Source organism: Pteropus vampyrus, unplaced genomic scaffold (assembly GCF_000151845.1).
Source record: "Pteropus vampyrus isolate Shadow unplaced genomic scaffold, Pvam_2.0 Scaffold215, whole genome shotgun sequence".
NCBI classification, from domain to species: Eukaryota; Metazoa; Chordata; class Mammalia; order Chiroptera; family Pteropodidae; genus Pteropus; species Pteropus vampyrus.
This window is the reverse complement of record NW_011888996.1, coordinates 1,294,493-1,314,658: the sequence shown is the minus strand read 5'-3', so window position 1 is coordinate 1,314,658 and position 20,166 is coordinate 1,294,493. Positions and strand designations below refer to the sequence as shown.

Below are 20,166 nucleotides of genomic sequence, written 5' to 3'. Positions count from 1 at the left end.
ACGTGATGGGGAGGGGAGCTGTGTCAGGGAGCTGTGTCAGGGATGCCCTTTCCCCTGGAAATTGTAATGCCACCCTGGCAATCGGCTCTCCAGAAAAGCCAGCTAAGTGCCAGTGTGGCTGCTAGGAATACTCGGAGGAGGGAGAGGATTCCAAGAGCCCCAGGCAGAGCTCTTTCGGAGGCTCCTAGTGCTCCGAATGCCTTTGTCTGGAAGATTTGTTAGCAATGGCCCTAGCGAACTCATCTGATGCTCCTGGTCCGGATAAGAGAAGGTAGGAGATTTTAAATATTTTGAAAGCTGGAGATCTTAAGCCTTTCCCTGGTTACACCCGTAAAATACAGCACCTAATCACTCCACAATGTATGCAGTTGGATTGATGAGAATGAACCCAAATAGCCCTTTGTCAGGTGAGTGGGAATGTTTATAGTCCTGATTTTCCTGTACAGATTGTCACATAAACCCTTCCTGCAACTCGATGCCATAATTAGGTCTATTGTGTGTATACTTCAGACATGAAATGCAATATTTTGGTTTTTTAGTCTCAAATTTCTCTATTTTTCTTTTAAAGGCAAATGAACCTTTTTCTGTGGTTTGTAAAGCCCCAAGTCCCCTTTACTTAGGATCCAGAAAGGGGCCGCGCCCTCTGTCGGAACACCGGCTGCTGAGGCCCTGGAAGGCTGTGTGAAGGGGAAGGAAGCGCGGCAGAGAAAACCTTCCTGCCATCACGCAACATACCGTGCCCGCAACGCGCAGGCCCTCAGAGCATTCAAATAACAAAGAAAAAATAGTTAACACCTGGGGCATGAGAGGTGCAAGCATGAGCCCAGAATGGCTAAGGAGGCTGGGCGGTTGGCTGCATCAGGTATGAAGGCAAAACTTTCAGACACATTGTGTTTTCTGAATGATGTCCCTGTCCTCACTGAGTTTATAACAAGGGGATGGATTTGCCAATACCAGTCTCCCTGCTCCACGAGGACAATAATATGGAGCTTAGGAGTACCTGTTGCCAGCACTGCAGGCAGGAAGCTTGCCTGTCACCCACCCCTCCAGCCAGCCATGTGTGCTGCACAGGGACCAGTTTTCAACCTGAATATCACAATGCACAAACTAAACAATTCCTGTGAGGAATTGGAGCTGTTGGCCCTGTTGCAAATCCTTGATAGTTTTAGATTATGACAACAAACATCTTCTCATAGGACAATCAGCTTCAAAATCCACCCAACAGAAGCGAGAAAGGGAATGTCAGGGTGGACCAAATCACAGATGAACTTCTGAAATGGATTAAAGGCTCTCTTTAGTAAACTTGGGAAACAAGGAAGATTTTTACAATTCAGCATTCTCACAAACTAAAAAAATTCATGCCCAACTATTTTTTCCCTTCTTTAGTAGAGATCCATTAATAATTCCTTCACAGGAGAGCAAAACGAAAAAGCTGTATTTATTGCAGCAAAGATAATACGGAAGTTCAATTTTTTTTGCAAATTTTATCTGTAATAGTTGTAACATCAGGTCACCTGTGATAGTTGCAGCATCAGGTTTAGAATAAAATGTGCTAAAACGAAGTGTTGTAAAAATCTAAATCTTGTTGGGCTGGCAACAAGACAATGCTGCACATTGGTCTGAGCCGTTACTAATGCTGACCCCTGTGAAGAAGCGAATCTCACGTCTAACCCTTGTGATAGACACACACGAAAGAGATGGATTCGTAATGAAATACTGATAAACAGAAGTCTTGGCTTGCCTTACTTCTCGATTACGATCATATAAATAGGGAATGTTTTGAAGATTGCAATAGCCTACCTGTTGGTCCGAAGTGTTCATAACAAGAAGGTAACACATGAAGCCCACCTGGTGAACATTATGGTGAACCCAGGAATGCTGCAGCAGTCACCACGCAGAAGTTAAAGAGCATACAAGTTAAACCCCGCGTTTGAAGTGCTCGCTTGTCAGATTTCCAGTGGTTCTTTTCCACCCTGCGTCTGGCCTTCCTTTCTCTGCCCAACCTCTCCCCGTAAGGGCCTGACCAAGTGCACTATATAAATAAAACTGGGTTCAACTCAATGGCTGAGCTGAGCCTTGACGAGTGAATAGACAGCCGTGCGGCAGCTTCGGAGGGAAGACAAACAGGTCCGCACCTCATGTACTTGGTAAAGAATTTTATTTTATTTCTCCTGGATGAGTACTTTACTCGCGAGCTCACTACAGAAGCTGTACTAGTGATAATAAGACTGGCATTTATAGGATGTCTTTTGTCATCAAAATGCTGAATGGGTCAATGAAATGCCCTCGCATTGCTGTGGGAGCAGTTGGGGCAAGGCTTTTACGAATGGTGAAAACAGACACAGAAGGCAGGGAGAGGCCATGAGAAGACTAAGAATGACAAAAAGGGAAAAGTAACAGTCACTGCAACGCTACTGAGAAAAATACATAAAACGTTCTTTGCACTTTACATCCAAAATAATGCTGTCTTTTAAGAGGGCAGTTTGTGATGGTAAAGTAAAATGATTTGCAACCAAATAATTTCTGATATTAAATGAGGACTCATGTATTCTCTTTTCATCAGCGTGAGGTCCATTTCCATAGAAATGGGTGGGAAAAGTAGGCCAAACCCATAGCATAGCTCCTCGGAGGAATGGCAGCTGTGGGACTGGCCAGTCATGGAAAGCACTGGTTTGGAAACCACTGCAGTCAAGAGCTCTTACTGAAAGGGGAAAAAGAAAAGAAAGTTTAAACTCCAAGAAAGGGTGTGGAAAGTATCTGAGGACATTCCTGACCGTTTTGGACAAAGCCACAGAGGAAAAACTGTCTCATGTGCACTTCGCTTTTCACAGATCCCGCAGGACAGTCAGTTGCCACAGGCTGAACAGGTGCCTCCCTCCCTGCTGGCCTGGGAGAACAGCACTGTGCTTCATCAGCCAGACCAAGCTATTCACCGGAGGAGTGTTAAGTGGCGAGGCCAAACGCTCCCACAGAAGTGGCCCAGGCGCAGGGAGTGAGTCGAGGCAGACAGGACAGGAGGTACACGGCACTCAGCGCTCAGGAAAGCAAAAAGCAGGGAGAATTGGCACACACTCACCGAGTTTCAAAGTAACGGGCCTATGTTTTTAAAAGGCCTCTCTGGTGGGTTGCAAAAGTAGTGGGTTTATGAAAGCACTGCCTCTGTGCCTCTCTGCAGTGCTCCCCGGGGAGATGGGGCTGCTGCTCGCACAGCACCTGACAGCTCGGCGCTGTGGCCCCTTGTCGCCAGCGGAGCGTGTGCTCATCTTTCTCCACCAGCGACTCGTCAGCTGCTGGAGCAACTCTGCGAGGCTCTCAAGCAAGTGACTGCCAGAGGCCCAGGACACAGAAGTGACCCCAGCTTGCAGGATTCATTTAACCCCTTCGCCCTGGAATTCTTTTGCAGAAAAAGAAAAACATGACAGTTATGTGGTTAATAACTTCCTTAAAGGGAAAAAAGACATCGAAATCTTTGCGCTCTGTGAAATGAGAGAACAAAAGGATTGTTTTCAGCAAGTTTATGTCTATAAGCCAATCAGCTGGGTACCAGTCACTTGCCAACAGGTTGATGTAACCATGACCATAGCAAAAACACTGGCTGTCTTGCTCAGTTCTTACTGATTATTTGGGAAGTTTAAGAAATAGGACATGTGTCGGTAAACACTTGAAAATACATATTATTTTCTTTTTTTCTTCTTACTATATAAACACATTCATATTATCCTAAAGTCACTTGAAAAGTACAGTGATGCTTATAAACAGTGGAAAATATTGATAAGATGCAGAGAAATGAGCACTTTACAGACAGATCTTTGACAGGCTTTAATGTGAATTGTTTTATTTAAAACAGGGAGCCATCAGAGCTGACCAACCATCAGGGTAAACATTCTAGAGCATGGCATGGGTGAAAGGTAAATACTCGCCAGCACCTCACACGGGACTAAAAGACAATGTCAGCAACACACCATGGAAGGAACACAAATGAAGTGTGAAAGGCACCTGGCTGGGGGAGAAGCCGCGGTGTGCGCCGCCTCTCGAGCAGGTTTCCTGCGCACTGTGGGTCGGTCTAGACAATGACATTCGGGTTGGCACCAAAAAGGTTCTTGTCTGAAGCCCAGGGTCCTACGTGGGTAGCTAAGCTTTCCTAAGTGGTTTACAGCCACTGTGGCTTAAGGTCCTAAACAGGGGATGAGGTAACACAAAAGCTCTCCCCTTTCTTTTTCTGGAAGAGAAAGGAGCATTCCCCAAGTCTATTTCAGCAGTGGCTTCTGAGGGCTTTTAAGCATTCTAACTTAAAAACAAATAACAACAATGAAATAAAGACAGAAAAGTGGCCTGAATGTAAACCAATCGAATGGAAAGGCAGATTCATTAAAAAAGAATACTTAAAACTAGCCTAAAGGACAATATGGAAGATGGACCATTAAAAAAAAAAAAAAAAAAATCCCCCCCCCCAAAAAAAACTGGTGACCAGTCCATTAACCGTACAGTTAATGGCCTGTCCGAATAAAGATGTTTAACATGTATCCACAATAAACGCAAGCACAAAGCTGCTTTTGGCAACTGTGAGTAAATAGCTACCTTTTCCTTCGAACACACTGTACTGCTACTGGTGACTGCATGCCAAGTGCTGACGTTAGAAGAGACCCCACAATGGCAAAGGACCCCGGCATTGCCTGCCTGATGTGGCTGGGTCTGTGGGAAACGAGACTGACACCTTCACATAATGACCCCTCCTCAAAGCCTCTCCTCTTCCGTTTGCACTGGATCTTTTAACCTCCTAGCAGGGAGGTCCAAACGATCCTGCTTCCCTCTCAGTTCTAGGCACTCTCTGGAACATCTTTGATTAACCAGGGTCTTTCATTTCTTTCCAACTCCGTTGGTGACTTTTGACTTGGAATGTCGATTCCTTCTTCTGGAAGAATGGCTTTCGTTGTTGCCTGGATGCTTGGGTGGGCTGTCTTCAGAACCTGGCCAAAGGAATCAGAACACACCTCCATCACTGTGGGCTCACTCAGATTCGTGACTCTCCTTGCCCAGCCGCCCCAGGCCTGCATGCGAAGAACAGGCTCTTCCACTGATACTTGCGCTCCACCTAGTGGCCTCATTAATAAATTAAGACGAGGCACAGAAACCCCAGCACTGAACTAGAGCAGCGGGTGCCTGGGTATGCAGGGCGATGGCTCCGCGTAGTCTGGGAGAGCCCTGAAGAATTTTTCTACTCACACTGTGGAAGAAGCATCACGGTTGTGGTGATGGGAACCAGAAGAGAGGGTACAAATGAAATCAAAGCACAAAGAAGTGACAGTGAAAGCCTGATGTCAAGTCTACCCTCACGATCAAAGGATGCGTTACTTAGGTTTCCACACCTTGACCTGCTACACACCATAGTTTCTAAATCCTTAAATTGGAAAGGCTGCTTGACTTTACAAAATTAAGGAGTCACATGCCCTCTGTCATTTGACCTGGAGGCCACTTGTACAAATCAGGCCCTGACTGCTCATGACAGACAGTGCTGGTGCCACACACTGAAGACGTCACATGCCCTCAAAATGTTCAGTCTACAGGGATAACGTCATTTACCATATCATTTGTTTGGGAGCTCAGAGAAAGACCTCTTTATCGGCTGGGTGTGGAACAATCAGCAGGCATCGGGGAGCTGGAGGAGGGGTGAGCATTCCAGCTAGAAGTGTGTAAGGCTAAGGTTGGTTTTGTTCTTAGGTTAAGTACATGGCCAAACTCTGGCCTATGCAGCCGAGCCAAGAGGTTGTCTGACCGTGGACTCAGATCTAGCCCCCAGCCCCAGAGGAAACCTCCACCCAAGACAGTCACTAAAAAATGTTCTCAGTTTCGGTCTCCACTGTCCAAGAGATTCTTTTATCACTCTGAAGATTTTCTTTTCTTTTTTACTATTCTATCTATCTTTCATCGAAATATATCTCTACCACTGATTATTTCTTTTAGTCTTTTCAATGCAGAAGTGCCCGGAAGTACAAGGACTGATCCGTAAAGAGATGGATATGAATCAGGGTGCTCTGAGGAAGCCCTCTGCCCACTTCTATCAGCATTTTGAAACAGGCTGCTGATCCACTCCTTGACTCAGGAGAAACCATCTCAAAGAGGGTGAGTGGCAACTCAGCAGAGTGTACGCTAGCATTTTCCCAGGGAGAGCTCTAAAAAGCTTGACCCCAGAACTCAGGAGAACAACTTACATACAACTCTAGTGCTTTTCTCTTCCTAAGCCCACTGTGTCTCTGAGCAACTCTATGAGCTAAAATTCACGGTCCCTCGTAGTCTTCATTCTCTCCCTTCAGTTAAGCCTTCCAATCGGCCCCCAAGAACTGGCAAGAAACTGCTGTCCAGTGGAGCCTCCTCAGTGTCATTATTCCATGTGCCTAATTTAAAATAACCAGGTGGCCCCAAGTCTTTCCCAAATGCTCCTTGAAAGGTCAGTAGCCCTAACTTCGTGACTGAAATCCCTCTCATACTGGTCTGCCTCTTGAATAAATGTGATTAAATCAATACACCTCTTTAAAAGGTTTTTCCTCCTGGCACACAATTCCTCCTAACCCTTTTCACTCATAAAAGACAAGAGGGAGAACACTCCCATCGGGGTGCTGGAGACGTCTTCCTGTCTCAGAAAAGGCAGAACTCCATGGGGCCTCTTCTTACAAAACAAGTGTTTTGGGCAGATCCTGAAAACATTTTGAATGTTTCTTAATAAGTAACAGGAGCCATGTGATGAGTAGGTTTGAGACCCTTTAAAATACACATTTATCATCATACAGAAGAGAAATACTGATCCTAAATTTCCTTATTGGGCCTCAGAATGGAGAGGGCCCAGTTAAATCTTAAACAGCAAACAAGAGAAATACCTTTTATACCTTTCCCGTGAGGCCAGGAGATATCTGGACTGTAGGTGCCATCTTCACACTCTGAGTAGGTCTAGGGAGAAAGGCAGGCTTAGTGATGGAATTTCAAGGACTCCCCAGGAGGCAGGGGGCAGGCAAACAAGTGAGAAGCTCTGTCTCTGCCTCTCCTGGTCTGGGGGGTCACCACCACCAAGTGACAGAACTTCCTCATGCTTACGTTTCTCAGTTACAAAACCAAGGCTATCTCCGGGGGATGCAGAATAAACCTTCTAGAAAGTACTTTAGTTCCTTAGACTCAAGGTATAAATAAAGGATGGAAGCTGTTATTTTTACTTAAAAATTACAGTTGACAAGACTGCTACAGCATATTAAGCCTGCACACATCTATTTTCCACTTTAATACTCGTGTTCACTAAGAGGTGGGCGGGGCAGGCATTTTGCGATGGGGCCCCAGGCTGGGGCACAGGAAGAGGCCTGCGCAAAGTTGGAAGGGCCAGGAATAAGACCCAGCCTTCCAAAAACTAGTCCAGGGCTCTCTCCACAATTTTGTTTAAATAATTAAGTTTTAAACCCCTTACAAAAAGAGAATAAATACTGCAACCTATTGAACAGGGCAATCACAAGCATGGACAGCAACTGATAGGGAACGAATTTTGAACTGGTTAAGTTTCTACATGGCGAGGACTGAAGCCCAGCTCTCACATGCCGACCCAGCATATTCCCATGTGACTATGCTCTGAGTTAAAGCTCTAAGCCAGATGTGATTACTTTAAATAAAAGCCATCTCTGCCTTCCCTCCCATACCTTTTCCCGGTGACCATAGTGCTCTGCATACCACACCATGCCGTACAGACACAGGAAGGTGGTGAAAGCCTGGAAGAGAAAAACCAGCACATTTAATAAATGATGTTGCACAAATTCTGTTTCCCAGAACTTCAGGGTTTCAATGGGAATTCACACAAGACAGCTTGATGCGTTTCTGTCATCTTTCCTAGGACGTTGGTCAAAAAATGGCTGGATGTGGCAGAGATGAGCCCCATGAGTTGGGGGAGCATCCCCAAAGCTTTTGACAAGAAGAGTTATGATGAGTTCTACCTGTGACTCTCCTATCAGAACAGAAGATCATGTTTAGAGGTGGGATAAATGGGATGCATTTTCTAAACGGCTTCGCAGGTTCTGCTCAAGAGGACATACGGGATTCTCTACTGTATTTCTGGTTTCACGGCCCATCCTCTCCTTCCATCACTAGGGAGAATTATAAGGACTCAGTTTGTCAGCTTCTGTGGGAAAGAGGATTTCTGAATGAAAAAGCAGTTTCATTCAGTCTGGGGTCACAGTGGGGCTGGAGGGCATTCGGGACAAACGCCCACTGTGTCGGCTACAGAACACAGCTGGCCACTACTGGCCTGGCTTGGGACTGCCTTTTTACTGCTTTTTAGTCTCAGGGGCCCCCCTCTGACTCTGGTTCTGGTTGCTTTTGTTTTTCTTAAGGAGATAGAAAAGTAAACAAAAAATAAATATGCCTTGTAAGTCCCTGAGTAAAATGAGAAGGGTGCGGTCCACGGGGACAGGGCAGAGATAACCTCTCCTTCCCCACCAGCATCCCTACCCGCCCTGCACCGCACCCTAAGTTATACTCTAATCTAAGGACAGAATAGACTCTATGTGAACCCAAAGTCTAAAAACATGCTGGGGAAAAGTTCCTGGCCACCGAGACCGAGCACCAAGCTAGAGAGGGAGAGCATGTGACGGGAGCAAGGACAGAGGACTCCCCGCCAGGTCCTTCAGCCAGGCCTCAGCTTCCTGAGTGTATGCCGATCAAAACAAAACGACCGCCTGTTCCAAAGCTAAACTTCTTCAGAATGCCTTGCTTTAGGAACCCATCTGTACCACACCATCCAAACTGTCTAACCTCTATCTGCTGCACTGTATATCCTACTGAGGACCTATCGCCATACGCCAACTGTGGGAATAGGCATAAAATAATTTTTCATTCTTTATAAGAATCATAACTATAGATCTAAAAGGGTCGCCACAGAGATCATTAATTTCAACTTCACAGAAGAAAAAAACAAAATGGCCCTTTCAAGGACACATGGCAAGTACATGGCAAAACTGGAGCCAGAACACAGGTCTCTTGATATTCCTGGATACAAGGTTCAAGGACAGCTATCGAGATAAGTACTGACTTTGTCTATATAGCCTCACATCTCTATCCATTCAACTATCCATCCACTCATCCAGTCCCAAAGAAAGAAAAGCATCACGGGAACAGCCAATACCCGCTCGTCTGCGCTGCACGGCCCAGTCTGGATGCAAGGCTGGAAATTCTCAGCACTGTGGCTGCCAGTCTAGCTCTGGCCCAGCTCCTTTAAGTCAAGGATATTTACTCAGTGTCTGCTGGGGGAACAGCATCATCGTAAGTGTCAAAAAAGAGTCCAGATGGTCCAGCTGGCCTTCTCCTTTCATGTCATTGAAGTGGGAATAGGTGGAGAGATAACACGAAACACAGAGGACCACTAGTTCACATGCATCTGTCTATGCATTAGGGATTTAAAGGAAAAGGATTCATAGCCCCCATCGAAAAAATTAGGCAATGAATAAATATATCAAAATTAGAAAATGAAAACGACTTCTGACCTTGACCACACTCTAGTACATACTCAGACTTCTAGCATACACCACCCACATTAAATGTACTGTTTTCATGGCATGGAAAGAGTGGGAAAGACTGGAGGATTTGTAGTGTGGCAGCCTGCGTCTGTGTTAGGTCCTTTATGAAGAGCGAAACAGGCCATCCTAGGTTTCACAAGGAGGGGGAGGTTGGGGAGGTCAGGTTACACCTCCCCAGACCAGTCAGTGGCTGTGCAGTGGGGCTGGGGAGGCTGGCCAGAGCGGTCACTCCACTAGATCTCAGAGCAGTGAGGGCTGGGCTGGCTGTCATCGTGAATTCTGCCCACCAGAGGGCAGGCGAGTGAGGCTCTTCCTCTTCCTTCCCCAGCCCCACCCGTAGGAGGGTAGGCCAGCCCAGCACACAGCCCTGCGGTGGACAGGCCAGACACTGGCAGGTGGTCAGCTTATCATCACAACTGGCCTACGGTGGCTGCCAAATTTACCACTTCACCTAGGTACAAAAGACCCATTTCACATTTGTCCCAGGAGACAAAAGCTTGTAATTTGGGGTTTGCAATCACACCTGTGGAAATCTAGGCAAGTACTCACTTAAAATGTCAAGACCTGAATTTAAAATAGCAACTATACAGATTTTGTTTAAAGAAAAGGGAAGAAAAAAAAAGAAAGAAAAGTATGTGAGATGAGAGCCGTGGCAGCACACGACCATGTTCCGGCGAGGGAGTGAACCTGCTCGACTAACAGGTCACAACGAGGAGCGTTCCATTTACCAGGTTTGATCAGACAACTGCTGCTAGAGATTATTAAGCAGCATAACAGATCTTTGCTTCCACATTAATCTCAAGTTCCAGATATATTCTCTTACCAAGCAAGAGGAATAATTAGAAGCTTTGTTGCCCTGAGTAGTGTGGGAGGCGGGGCGTAACTTAACACTGCTTTACTGAATAAAGTTCACCCCACTCCTGAGTTTGAGATCAATCTTGAGCTCTAATAAAGGCCATGAGTATGAAAAAGCACCAGAACCTTGTTTCCATTCTTCTTCTTTGGGGACCCTTCACTGGCCTCACTGCGGGCCAGGTCCCCCTCCATGGTGCTTGTCACTGCTAATACCAATTGGAAGATTCTGCTTGTCTTCAAGGTCCTGCTCTCCAGTGGCTGTTTCTCAGCCCTGGCCTGGCCTCTACATGTGGCAGCTCTGCAGAATTCCATCCTTAGCGAGTTCCTCTTACCCATGCTATGTCCCCTAACTCATCCGATGGCTCCAGCAGTGTCCTACACACAACTCTTTCATCTCCACCACCCACCGAGTCTATCCAGTGTTACTGGACAGACCGGAATTTCCAAGGACACTTCAGCTGTAAGTTCTAAGAGTCCCGCAAACCCCAATGCCCCAAACCAACTTCATCTTCTTTCAAGGGGCTTCTGATATCCCCTGATCTGTTACTTGTCCCGACAGCCACCAAGGGCACAAACTAGACACCGTGGAGTCACCCTCGCATCCCTTCCCAGCTATTAGAGGGGACGGCATTGTGTCGAGCTAACTTCTTCAACAAGCTCTCAAATCCAGCCCTTGGTTCAGGCAGTCATTTCTCACCTGGGACCCTGCAACACCCTCGGACTAAACTCTTCCTCCAACTCCTTTTCCCTCCAGACTCTCCTCCCTTCCACAGCATTTCTCAGGGAAAAAATCTCTTTTGGGTTTCCCGCTACAGACACACAAAGTCCTTCCCGAGCAGACGTCTATCCTCTTCCTCCAACTCGCTCTCCTCACTCTCGCTGCCCAAACATGCTGCGATCTTCCTGAGAACGCTGGGCCCTGGCACAGCTTCATGCTTTTGCACGTGTGTGTTTCTCAGTCTGCATGTACATCTGTCTCTGACTCTTGAACTTATTCCTTTATTCTCCATGTGTCTGTGGGGTATTTCCCATGCATCAGGCACTGTGCTAGAGTCAGTGGGGACAAAAGGACAACGAAAACGTACTCTTTGTGAAAAAGAATGAAGAGACAGATATAAACACTACAAATTACATTACACTGAAGTTAGAACTCAAAGAAATATGTATAAAGTGAGATTGGTCCCCGAGGAAGGTATTTCCTAGTCTGCTTTGCAGGTCATGGAGGACATAAATTTAAGTTTAGTCTTGGCATAAGATTCACTAGGTAGAGGAAGAAAGAAAAGCATTCAGATCAGGCAAAGGAAGCATCCCATGTGATGGCAAGAGAACTCTGGATGGCTCGTTGAGGTAACCAAGGAGTTTGGGGTAGCCGAGTAGAGCACGCGTGGGTGGCAGGATTCTTCTTCTTCTTGGTATTGTTTTCTACAGGGAAGGAGTTTTCCTGGTATAATTTTCCAGCTTCTCTCTACCCTTTACTCCTTCCCTGCGGAATAGCTAACTCTTATCTTCCTGGTGAATCTGAGAGAAGGAAGATGGGCATTTCCCTCCAGATGCCAGGCCACCAGCACAACGTAGGGAGGCCTGATTCCTGGGGCTGGAGGTCTATTCCGGGGTTCACTATCTGGAAGCCCCTCATTGTCAAGCATCTAAAGCTGATAGTGAAAGATGCAGATTCTCAGTAATAAAGATGCTATTCTGATCTCTAGATCCTCCTCTCATCCTGCCTTTCTCTTAATTACTCTGAACTTGGATGGGGAAAAATATTCTATCATTGGGCTCTCTCAAGCCACCAGTAATAGGGAATGATTCTGAGCAGGGAAGAGATTCAGATCTGGATTCTGAAAGATCGCTTTGGCAACAGTGTAGAAAATGCATCTGAAGGGCAGGATGGAGGGAGAACAGGTGTCTAGACAGCTGCAAAGGCAGTGAGAATGGAGAGGAGGGTGGAGCTGGGCCACATGGTTGAATGACTGAAATCTGGTGACCTGCTGATTTGAAGAATGACAAAGGACAGGAAGCAGCCTCCCAGGTTTTTAGCTGGGCACCTGAGGGATGGGAGAGCCACTCATTGTGCTCCTTCCAAGTCCTGTTCACTCATTATCTCCAGGGAGCCCTTGCCAACTCCCCATGCCGCCTGGTGCTCTCTCCAGGGCTCTTTCAGCTCTATGTACACGTCCTTCTGAATACTAATCACCCATTAACATTGCTCTTTTGCATGTATAATTCTATTGCCTGGATGTAGAGACTCCTAGAGGGACTGCCCTTGGTGGAGGGGAGCAGGAGCTCTCCAGCCAGATTGTCTGGGTTTGAGCCCTGCCTCTGCCACTTAGTCTCTGTGTAAGCTGGGGCACCTTAATGAACCTCTCTGTGACTTTACTTATTCATCAATAAAAGAAGGTTAATAAAGTACCTCCCCACAAAGTATAAAGATCAAATGTATCATTCATGAGCAGGGTTTGGAACAGTGTCTGGCATATGGTAAGCGTTAATAAATTTTGTCATCACCATCATGTATCTGTAGGGGTCCAGCATCAGATGCAGCTTTGATAAGCACTCAGGAAGTGTGAAGGAATGACAGACGTACAAGGGACCGTGCTAAGTGAAAGCGAGATCGACGGGAAGACCAGATGTGGTTCATGTCCTCAATAATAACAATAATCACACAAAGGCAAATCAAAAGTCATCAACGTAAGGAAGTGTATGCTAAGTGTCAAAAAAGTAAACCAGAGAGAAAGTCTCAAACTTAAAAAGAGACTGGTGAGGTCCCTGCAGGCAGGGTGCCCAGAGAAGGCTTCTCGGACACGGCCTTGAGAAGACCGTTCTGGCCACCGATGCCCCAGTGAAAGCTGTGCACTGGTGGCTGGGAGCCTGCTACAGGCTGTTGTGAGAAGGGCACCTACCTATGTCCCAGCAGTCCCACCTGCCTCCACCTGTCTGTGTTCCCTCTGGCACCAGGTGAGGGCAGTAGGTCATGCTACAGTTCACACACCCGAGGGGCACATGCCAGAGAGCAATGTGAGAAGTGCTTGGTTAAAATCTCCAGGCACGTCTGACACACTCCCCTAACCAATCTTCATATCTAGTCTCACCAGGACAGAAAAAATACACTTGAGCATTAACCCTGGAGTTTAAGTACAAAGGAAATCCTTATTACCTTTTATTGTTCAATATAAAAGAAGACAGAACAAGCTCAAGGTGCCCTGGCACAGCTAGTTTTGCTAATAAGTAACTCTAAAAATAGGCACCATGAAAGGCAAAAAAACAAACAAACGAAAAAACACTTTAAAAATACAAAGGTTAGTCTTGCAAAAAAAAAAACAAAAACACCAAAAAACCAAAAAAACTGAATCTGATTAAGCTTCTAGATCCAGCTACCAATTTATAGAAAATACAGAGGACAAAGAAATCTGTTAAATTACTGCACAGGATGAAATCAGTAAAATCCAGACTGTGGGGAAATATACAGGACGAAAGCTGATTTCTTCAACAAATAAAGTATGAGAGAGAGAGAGCTAGACATAGAAGGAAAGTATAGACTGAGACTTAAAAAGCATGACAAGAATTGCAAAATGTGGGCACTGACTCAAATAAACTGTTAAAATTTAAGAAAATGTCAGTAATTTGAACACTGATTAGATATTTGACTGCATTAAGGAATTACTGTTAATTTTTTTTCACATGTGATAATGGTATGGTGGCTGCATGAAACAAACAAAAAAAACCATTCTTATCTTCTTTTAGAGATAAATCCTGAAATATTACAGGTGGTCTGCTTCAAAATAATTTGGGGTAGAGATAGTGAGTAGGAAATATAAGGAAACAAAACTGGCTGTGAGCTGTAATTGTTGAAACTGGATAATGGGTACATGAGGGGTCATCTACTTTATCTACTTTCAAATATGTTTGAAATTTTCTGTAATTATAAAGAAAGCCCAAATTAATTTTCTGAACTAAGTAAGGAAAAGATCCTAAGCTTGAATGTAAAATAAGACTTTTCTCCAAAATAATAAAACAAACTAAGAAAGGCAGTCAAAAAATGTGAAAGTGGGGGAAGATCTTACTCCCTGTGAAAGGCGAAGGAAAAGTCCCAGGACAACAGGGCTGGAGGCCACAGGCTCTGCCCTTCACAGAGGAAGCTTACCCTACACAGGCTTCGCCTAGAAAGGCAGCTGGCAGGGCAGAAACTGCACGGTCTGATCACTTTCAAAAAAACATCTCACATGGCCTATCAACTACAGCCTGTCGTATTGCACATAAATGCTTATACAGTAAGGTGTGTTACAAGGCACTGTAATTATCCTTGTTGCTTCATAGCAGGCCTGAAATTCTTCACATGCAGATGAATTCCCTTAAGTGAAATAAATGCATGAACGGTGCAACTGCTGAGGGCGTCTGACCAGAACCTGCCAAGGTGACCCATTTTGTATGGCATGTGATCCTATGTGCTTATTTTTGAACTTTGGACTGGTGACCAATCTCAGGTTATTACAAACAGAATGTCCTGTCTATGAATTTCTAAGGAAACTTGGTACATGAGAGTTTTTTTTTAACAGACAGCATGGAGAATTTAGTTAACTCTTTGAGTGAAAAAGTAAGGACTTACCACGCAAAGAAGCCAAAGCACAACATAGAGTATTTGGGTCTTAGAGAAGAGATCTTGTCCAAATTTTATGCAAACAATAGCTTCCAGGAAACCAATGACCCTAGGTAAACAGAGAACAGGAAGTCAAATACTAATCTGTTTTATCAGAGCATATGCATTACCAGAAATATGCATTATTCCATCAAAAAGTTCAACTGGTCATGTTTCTGCCCCAAACACCGGTAGCAGGCCCCAAACAAAATGACATTGTTCTAGCATATTGCATTTTCTTCAAAATTAAACACAGTTGACCCTTGAACGACATGGGTTTGAACTGCATGGGTCCACCTATGTGTGAATTTTTTTCAATCAATACTGAAAATCCTTATGATTTTCTCAGTAACATTTTCTTTTCTCTAACTTTAATTTACAGTGTGCAATACATATAACATGCAAAATATGTCAATCAACTGTTTGTGTTATCAATAAGGCTTCTAGTCAACAGTAGGCTTTTAGAATTTAAGTTTTTAGGGAATCGAAGTTTTGTGTGGAGTTTTGACTGTGTGGGGGGTTGTTGCCCTTAACCCCCGTGCTGTTCAAGAGTCAACTGTGTGTGTGTGTGTGTGTGTGTGTGTGTGTGTGTATTTTTAGATGCAATAAAGTTTATTTTACTATTACTTCTTTTTTTTTTTTAAAGACTGGGTATTTTTTTAAAGGAGTTTTAGGTTCACAGCAAAATTGAGGGGAAGTTACAGATTTACCTCATACTCTGCATCGCCTCCCACACTATCAACATCCTTACAAGAGTGGTATATTTGTTACAATCAATGAACCTACACCGACACATCATTATCACCCAAAGTCCACAGCTGACATCAGGGTTCACACTCTTATATTATACATTCAATTGTCTATTGGACAAATGAGAATGACATGTATCCACCATTATTGAATTATACAGAGTAGTTTCACTGCCCTAAAAATTCTGTCCCCTTGCCTATTCGTCCCTCTGCCCCTTCCAAGAAATAAAACTATTTTTTAACTTCTTTCTTCCTCCAAGACTAGAATCTCAGCTCATACATCTTAATAGCTGGAGGCACCTGGTATCGCTAACTCAGTGCCTATTACCACCAGGGTGGACAGTCACCACTTGCTGGAACCTTCTCAGGGACCGGGAACCCACTACCTTTGTGGGCGACTTATTCTGCCACTCAGTCTCTTTAGTTGTTGGGATGCTTTTCCTTGTCTCAGGCTGGCCTCTGTCTCCTTCCACCCATGGGTACTAAGTCTGCCATCTACAGTCGGACAGGGTGAGTTTGAGCCTGTGTCTTTCAATAACTTGAAGGCAAAAATCACATTCCCTCTCAGCCGCCTAAAAATTTCCAAATTCAACATCTGCCATGTTTGCTGACAATATAAACCCTTTATCCTCTCTCGATCTGTAAGCAACTTTGCTAAATACAAAAATGTTAAAAAACAAAAAACTTCATGATATATTCTCTAATTAAAGATCAAAGAAAAAAAAGCCACTCTTATGTTCAATATAAAAATCTGACTTTTATTAAGACTCAGAGCACAAGATAAAAACGATGAGGTAAGAATGACACAGCTAGTCACGCAATCCCAAAGACTGCATAGGAAAAAGAGCATACAAACAGATTTCATGCAAGGCCACTTTTGTGTCCCTTGCTTGAGATGAAATACGAACAATCAGAGATTAGTACGGTTGCACTAAAAAGTACAAGAAGGGGCCCAGAAGGCTCTGTGCCCCACTACCTGCTGGTAGACACAGAGGTCACTGCCATCATCGAATGTGTGGATGGCTCCAAACAACTGGACACCTGAAAAGAACCATTTTAGAGAGTTTGGGGCTCTTTTCCCCTAGCCCCAGACAAAGAAGGTTTAGGAATTATTGGCCTGAATCTGCAAAAAGCCCTGCAACGAAGCATGGCATGTGTGAGAAAGTATCATTTTAGCTGAGGTGAACAGGAGGCTTATAAGTGTAGGTCTGAGTTTCACTTGATCCTGGTCTAGACTGTGAGCTGACACTAGATGGCAGCTAAACTTTCGTTACTTCCAGGCTGCACAGTGAGGGGAAGGGTGCCTGTGAGTGAACATAAAAAGAGTATTTAACCTTTGGCCAGGACATCTTGAAATACAACAGAAAGTGCTAAGCCCTGGAACTAAGTGTGCCTGTCTGCTCTTCAGCCAGACAGAACACCTGGAGTTTACTATGAGATTTCTGGATATTTAACTAGATTGAGTCACCTTTCAAAAGCATGGTGATCAGCAGGCTGTGTTTCTGACTTCTGTGATCTGAGACCATGGCAAGAAACCTTTTATTGTGACCCAGTACACGTACGTACATACGTGCGCTTGTGCGCGCGCACACACACACACACACACACACACCTGAAACAAGTTTCATAAAATAATTTGTCCCCTTGTTAGGTTAGACAGACATGAGCAACAGGGGAACAAAGGAATGGCGGCCCAGGCCCGAGACAGTCTAAAGAACACCCCATTTGTAGTTAAGAATCACTCCTGCATCCTGAGAGACAAAGGACTTTAATCCAGCCGCTGATGCTTACACAGAAGGTACTACCTTAACCTGCCCGCAACCTCAGACTCATTATACCATCATTATAATACCATGTCTCTTTCTGGAAGTTCATGAATCTAATATAACAGACTGAGTTCTGGGTAAGCACATGTGTAAGAAGCGTAGTGTTATATAACAGCCAAATGTCAATCAAAATGACCTCCCGGGCCAATCACCTAGGAACACCTTTGTAACCACCCATGATGCCCTAATGCAGACCTTCCCTCTTCCGTGCTGTTACAACTCTTTGCTGAAAACTGGTTCCTCCCTTGGAGTGTGCTGTCTTTTATCTTTTACCTTTTCACTTACCAAATTCCACAGGGCTGAAGCCTTCCTTAGCATGGCTCATCTCCTTCTAAAACATACTTTTAATAAATCTTACTTTTTCTAAATCTCGCTGATCTGTAATTCTTTGCTGTGTCAGTGGGGAAGAACCAAGGACCCACCCTCCACTCATGCCACTGGGGTGACGCCGGATTTCATATCGCCCCGGTAGTAACACCCGTACTCTGACATTTTTCTATTCTATTTCATTTTAAGGAAATGCTGGTCAAGATCCACCCTGTTGACTTCATAATGAACTGAAGTTTCTTCTGAAGACCAGAGCTTTTTAGTCAGCAACTTTAGGATATGCTTTGCCCCTATGTGCTGAGGAATGTTAGTTAAGCCCTTGTCCATGAATGTGGCCTCTCAGTGAGGTGAGGGGGGTTAGGGTCAGTGTGTGTCTTTTGGGGGGAGGGAGTGGAAGGAGGGAGAAGGGAGAGAGTTGTGTCACAGTAGCAAGGGTCTTGAGGGCCACCCAAGGGCTTGGCTTTTCGTCTGAGGGAGCCAGGAGCCCCTGGAGCAGAGAGTTGAACATGATTCAGCGAATCACATTTTAATAAGATAGTCTGGCAGCTGAACTGAGAACTGGTGGTGAGGAGGCAAGAACAGAAGCAGCGAGGCCTCGAATGCAGGGAGAGGACCAGGGGAGTAGCTGTGGCGATGCGAGGGGTGATCGAAACTGGGAGGCAGTAAAACTCAACAATCACATGGGCTCTTTAACCACCAGCCATTGCCCCCAGAGGGAGTCCTAATAAACAATGTCCTGGAATGTTAACATTACTTTTATATAAGACTTAAATGGCTGCTAGCTTAGGGCTGAGGCCAAGGCTTGGGTAGGATGGGAGCCTCTATTAAGTCTGTCAGCGAAGACAGTACAAGCTCTTCCCCAGGGCTCCCTGAACTCAGTGCAAATGTAAATCTGATCTTTAACAAACTGAAGAGGTGGCCAAACTGTGTTGGATGGAATTCATTCAGAGCTCCAACTCCCTTTGATGCCTGTGGCCATCCTTATCTTGAATTAGCATGGGCAGTAGGCAAACTCTCTGGGCTGCCTGAGGTGCTTCTGCCTGGGGTCGAGGCTGGTCTGCTGAAGCACACTCTCAGCTCCTCATCTTTGGAGCCTGCACTTTAAGAGACAGGGCAGAAATAAAGATGTTAATGTAGAGCCCAGAGTAAGGTGCTCCTCAGTGAGTGCAACAAGAATGTAAGCAGGGCTATTACAGAAATTGGGGCATAAAAGCTCTAGGCTCAGTGCAAGTAAGCTGGATGTACAAGCACGGAGTTTTCGGCATGCCAACAAAACTTGCTGTTGGATTCTGAGGATGCCCCAGCCTGCCTGCATCCCATAAAGACTCTTCCATAGCTGCACAAGATGCTCTACTGGTAAGGTAGGAAAGAGGTAAGAGAATTAAAATGTTAATCAAGCCACAATCAGAGACTGCAGTGTGCTGATCAGCCCTGCAGCCAGGCCAGGAGGACAGCTTCAGAACAAAGGACGATTTCTGCTGGATTAATAACAACCCATTCTCCACACCTGTGCAGCGGAAACAGGAACCAGGGGTCTTTCCCTAAGGCTAAAACCACGGGGAACCTATGGATTAAAGGCTAGGAACTGCCAGCAGGCTTTTCACTCTACATATTCTTACCTTTTCACCTACATACTCTTCTCCTTCTTCACTGTATGTCCATTTCAAAGGAAATGGGTTAGACAATAACTTACGGGAACTAAAGAATGATGTAGAAACTGAATTCCCTGAACAATGGGTCAGTCTCTACTCACTATCTTTCCAAGTCTTTCTTGGTCCCTCTCACTCTCTGCCTCTGAGAGGAGACCAAACTGTTTGTGGGGTCTTACCGCTTCTCTAATAAACTTTCCTGTTGACTCTAACTTTGGCATGTGTTGAATTCTTCCTACACTCTCTGCCAAAAGACCTTCTTCACTCAGTCCAGGGTTTGGTCTCCCCCCACCATCTCGGGGAAATGTGCCACTGTCCTGCATCACTGGGATGGCTCCAGGCCCAGGGCAGCCACCCTTCAGCCAGCCAGGAGACGACCCGCCCACAATGGCATGAGTGGTGTATAACAGACACAAATGCTACACCACTACACAGGTAGCCAGGAAGCGCTCTGGACTGAGTAACTTTCTAATTAGGGTGAGCAGAAATGCCTTTTTGGGAGGAAGTGATAACTGAGCTGCACTTATCAGATAGAAACAACTTCCACTGTGCTCCTGGAACTTACAGACTTCCTAGGGAAGCCCC

At 45.2% G+C, this 20,166-nt stretch overlaps 1 protein-coding gene across 3 annotated transcripts in view; it reads right to left on the bottom strand.

Moving 5' to 3' along the window:
* Positions 1-4,767: 4,767 nt before the first annotated feature.
* The window catches only part of PTDSS1 (phosphatidylserine synthase 1), a 61,841-nt gene continuing 46,442 nt past the window's right edge, over positions 4,768-20,166 (bottom strand). For 2 of the 3 annotated variants that reach the window (XM_011372894.2, XM_011372897.2), the window contains 4 exons: positions 15,001-15,100; positions 7,674-7,742; positions 6,873-6,942; positions 4,768-4,967 (listed from right to left, as the gene is read on the bottom strand). In XM_011372894.2, the coding sequence (XP_011371196.1) occupies positions 4,858-4,967; positions 6,873-6,942; positions 7,674-7,742; positions 15,001-15,100 (349 nt within the window). In that variant the 3' untranslated portion in view covers positions 4,768-4,857. The remainder of the gene's footprint in view (positions 4,968-6,872; positions 6,943-7,673; positions 7,743-15,000; positions 15,101-20,166) is intronic. The other variant, XM_011372895.2, reaches the window with a different exon arrangement.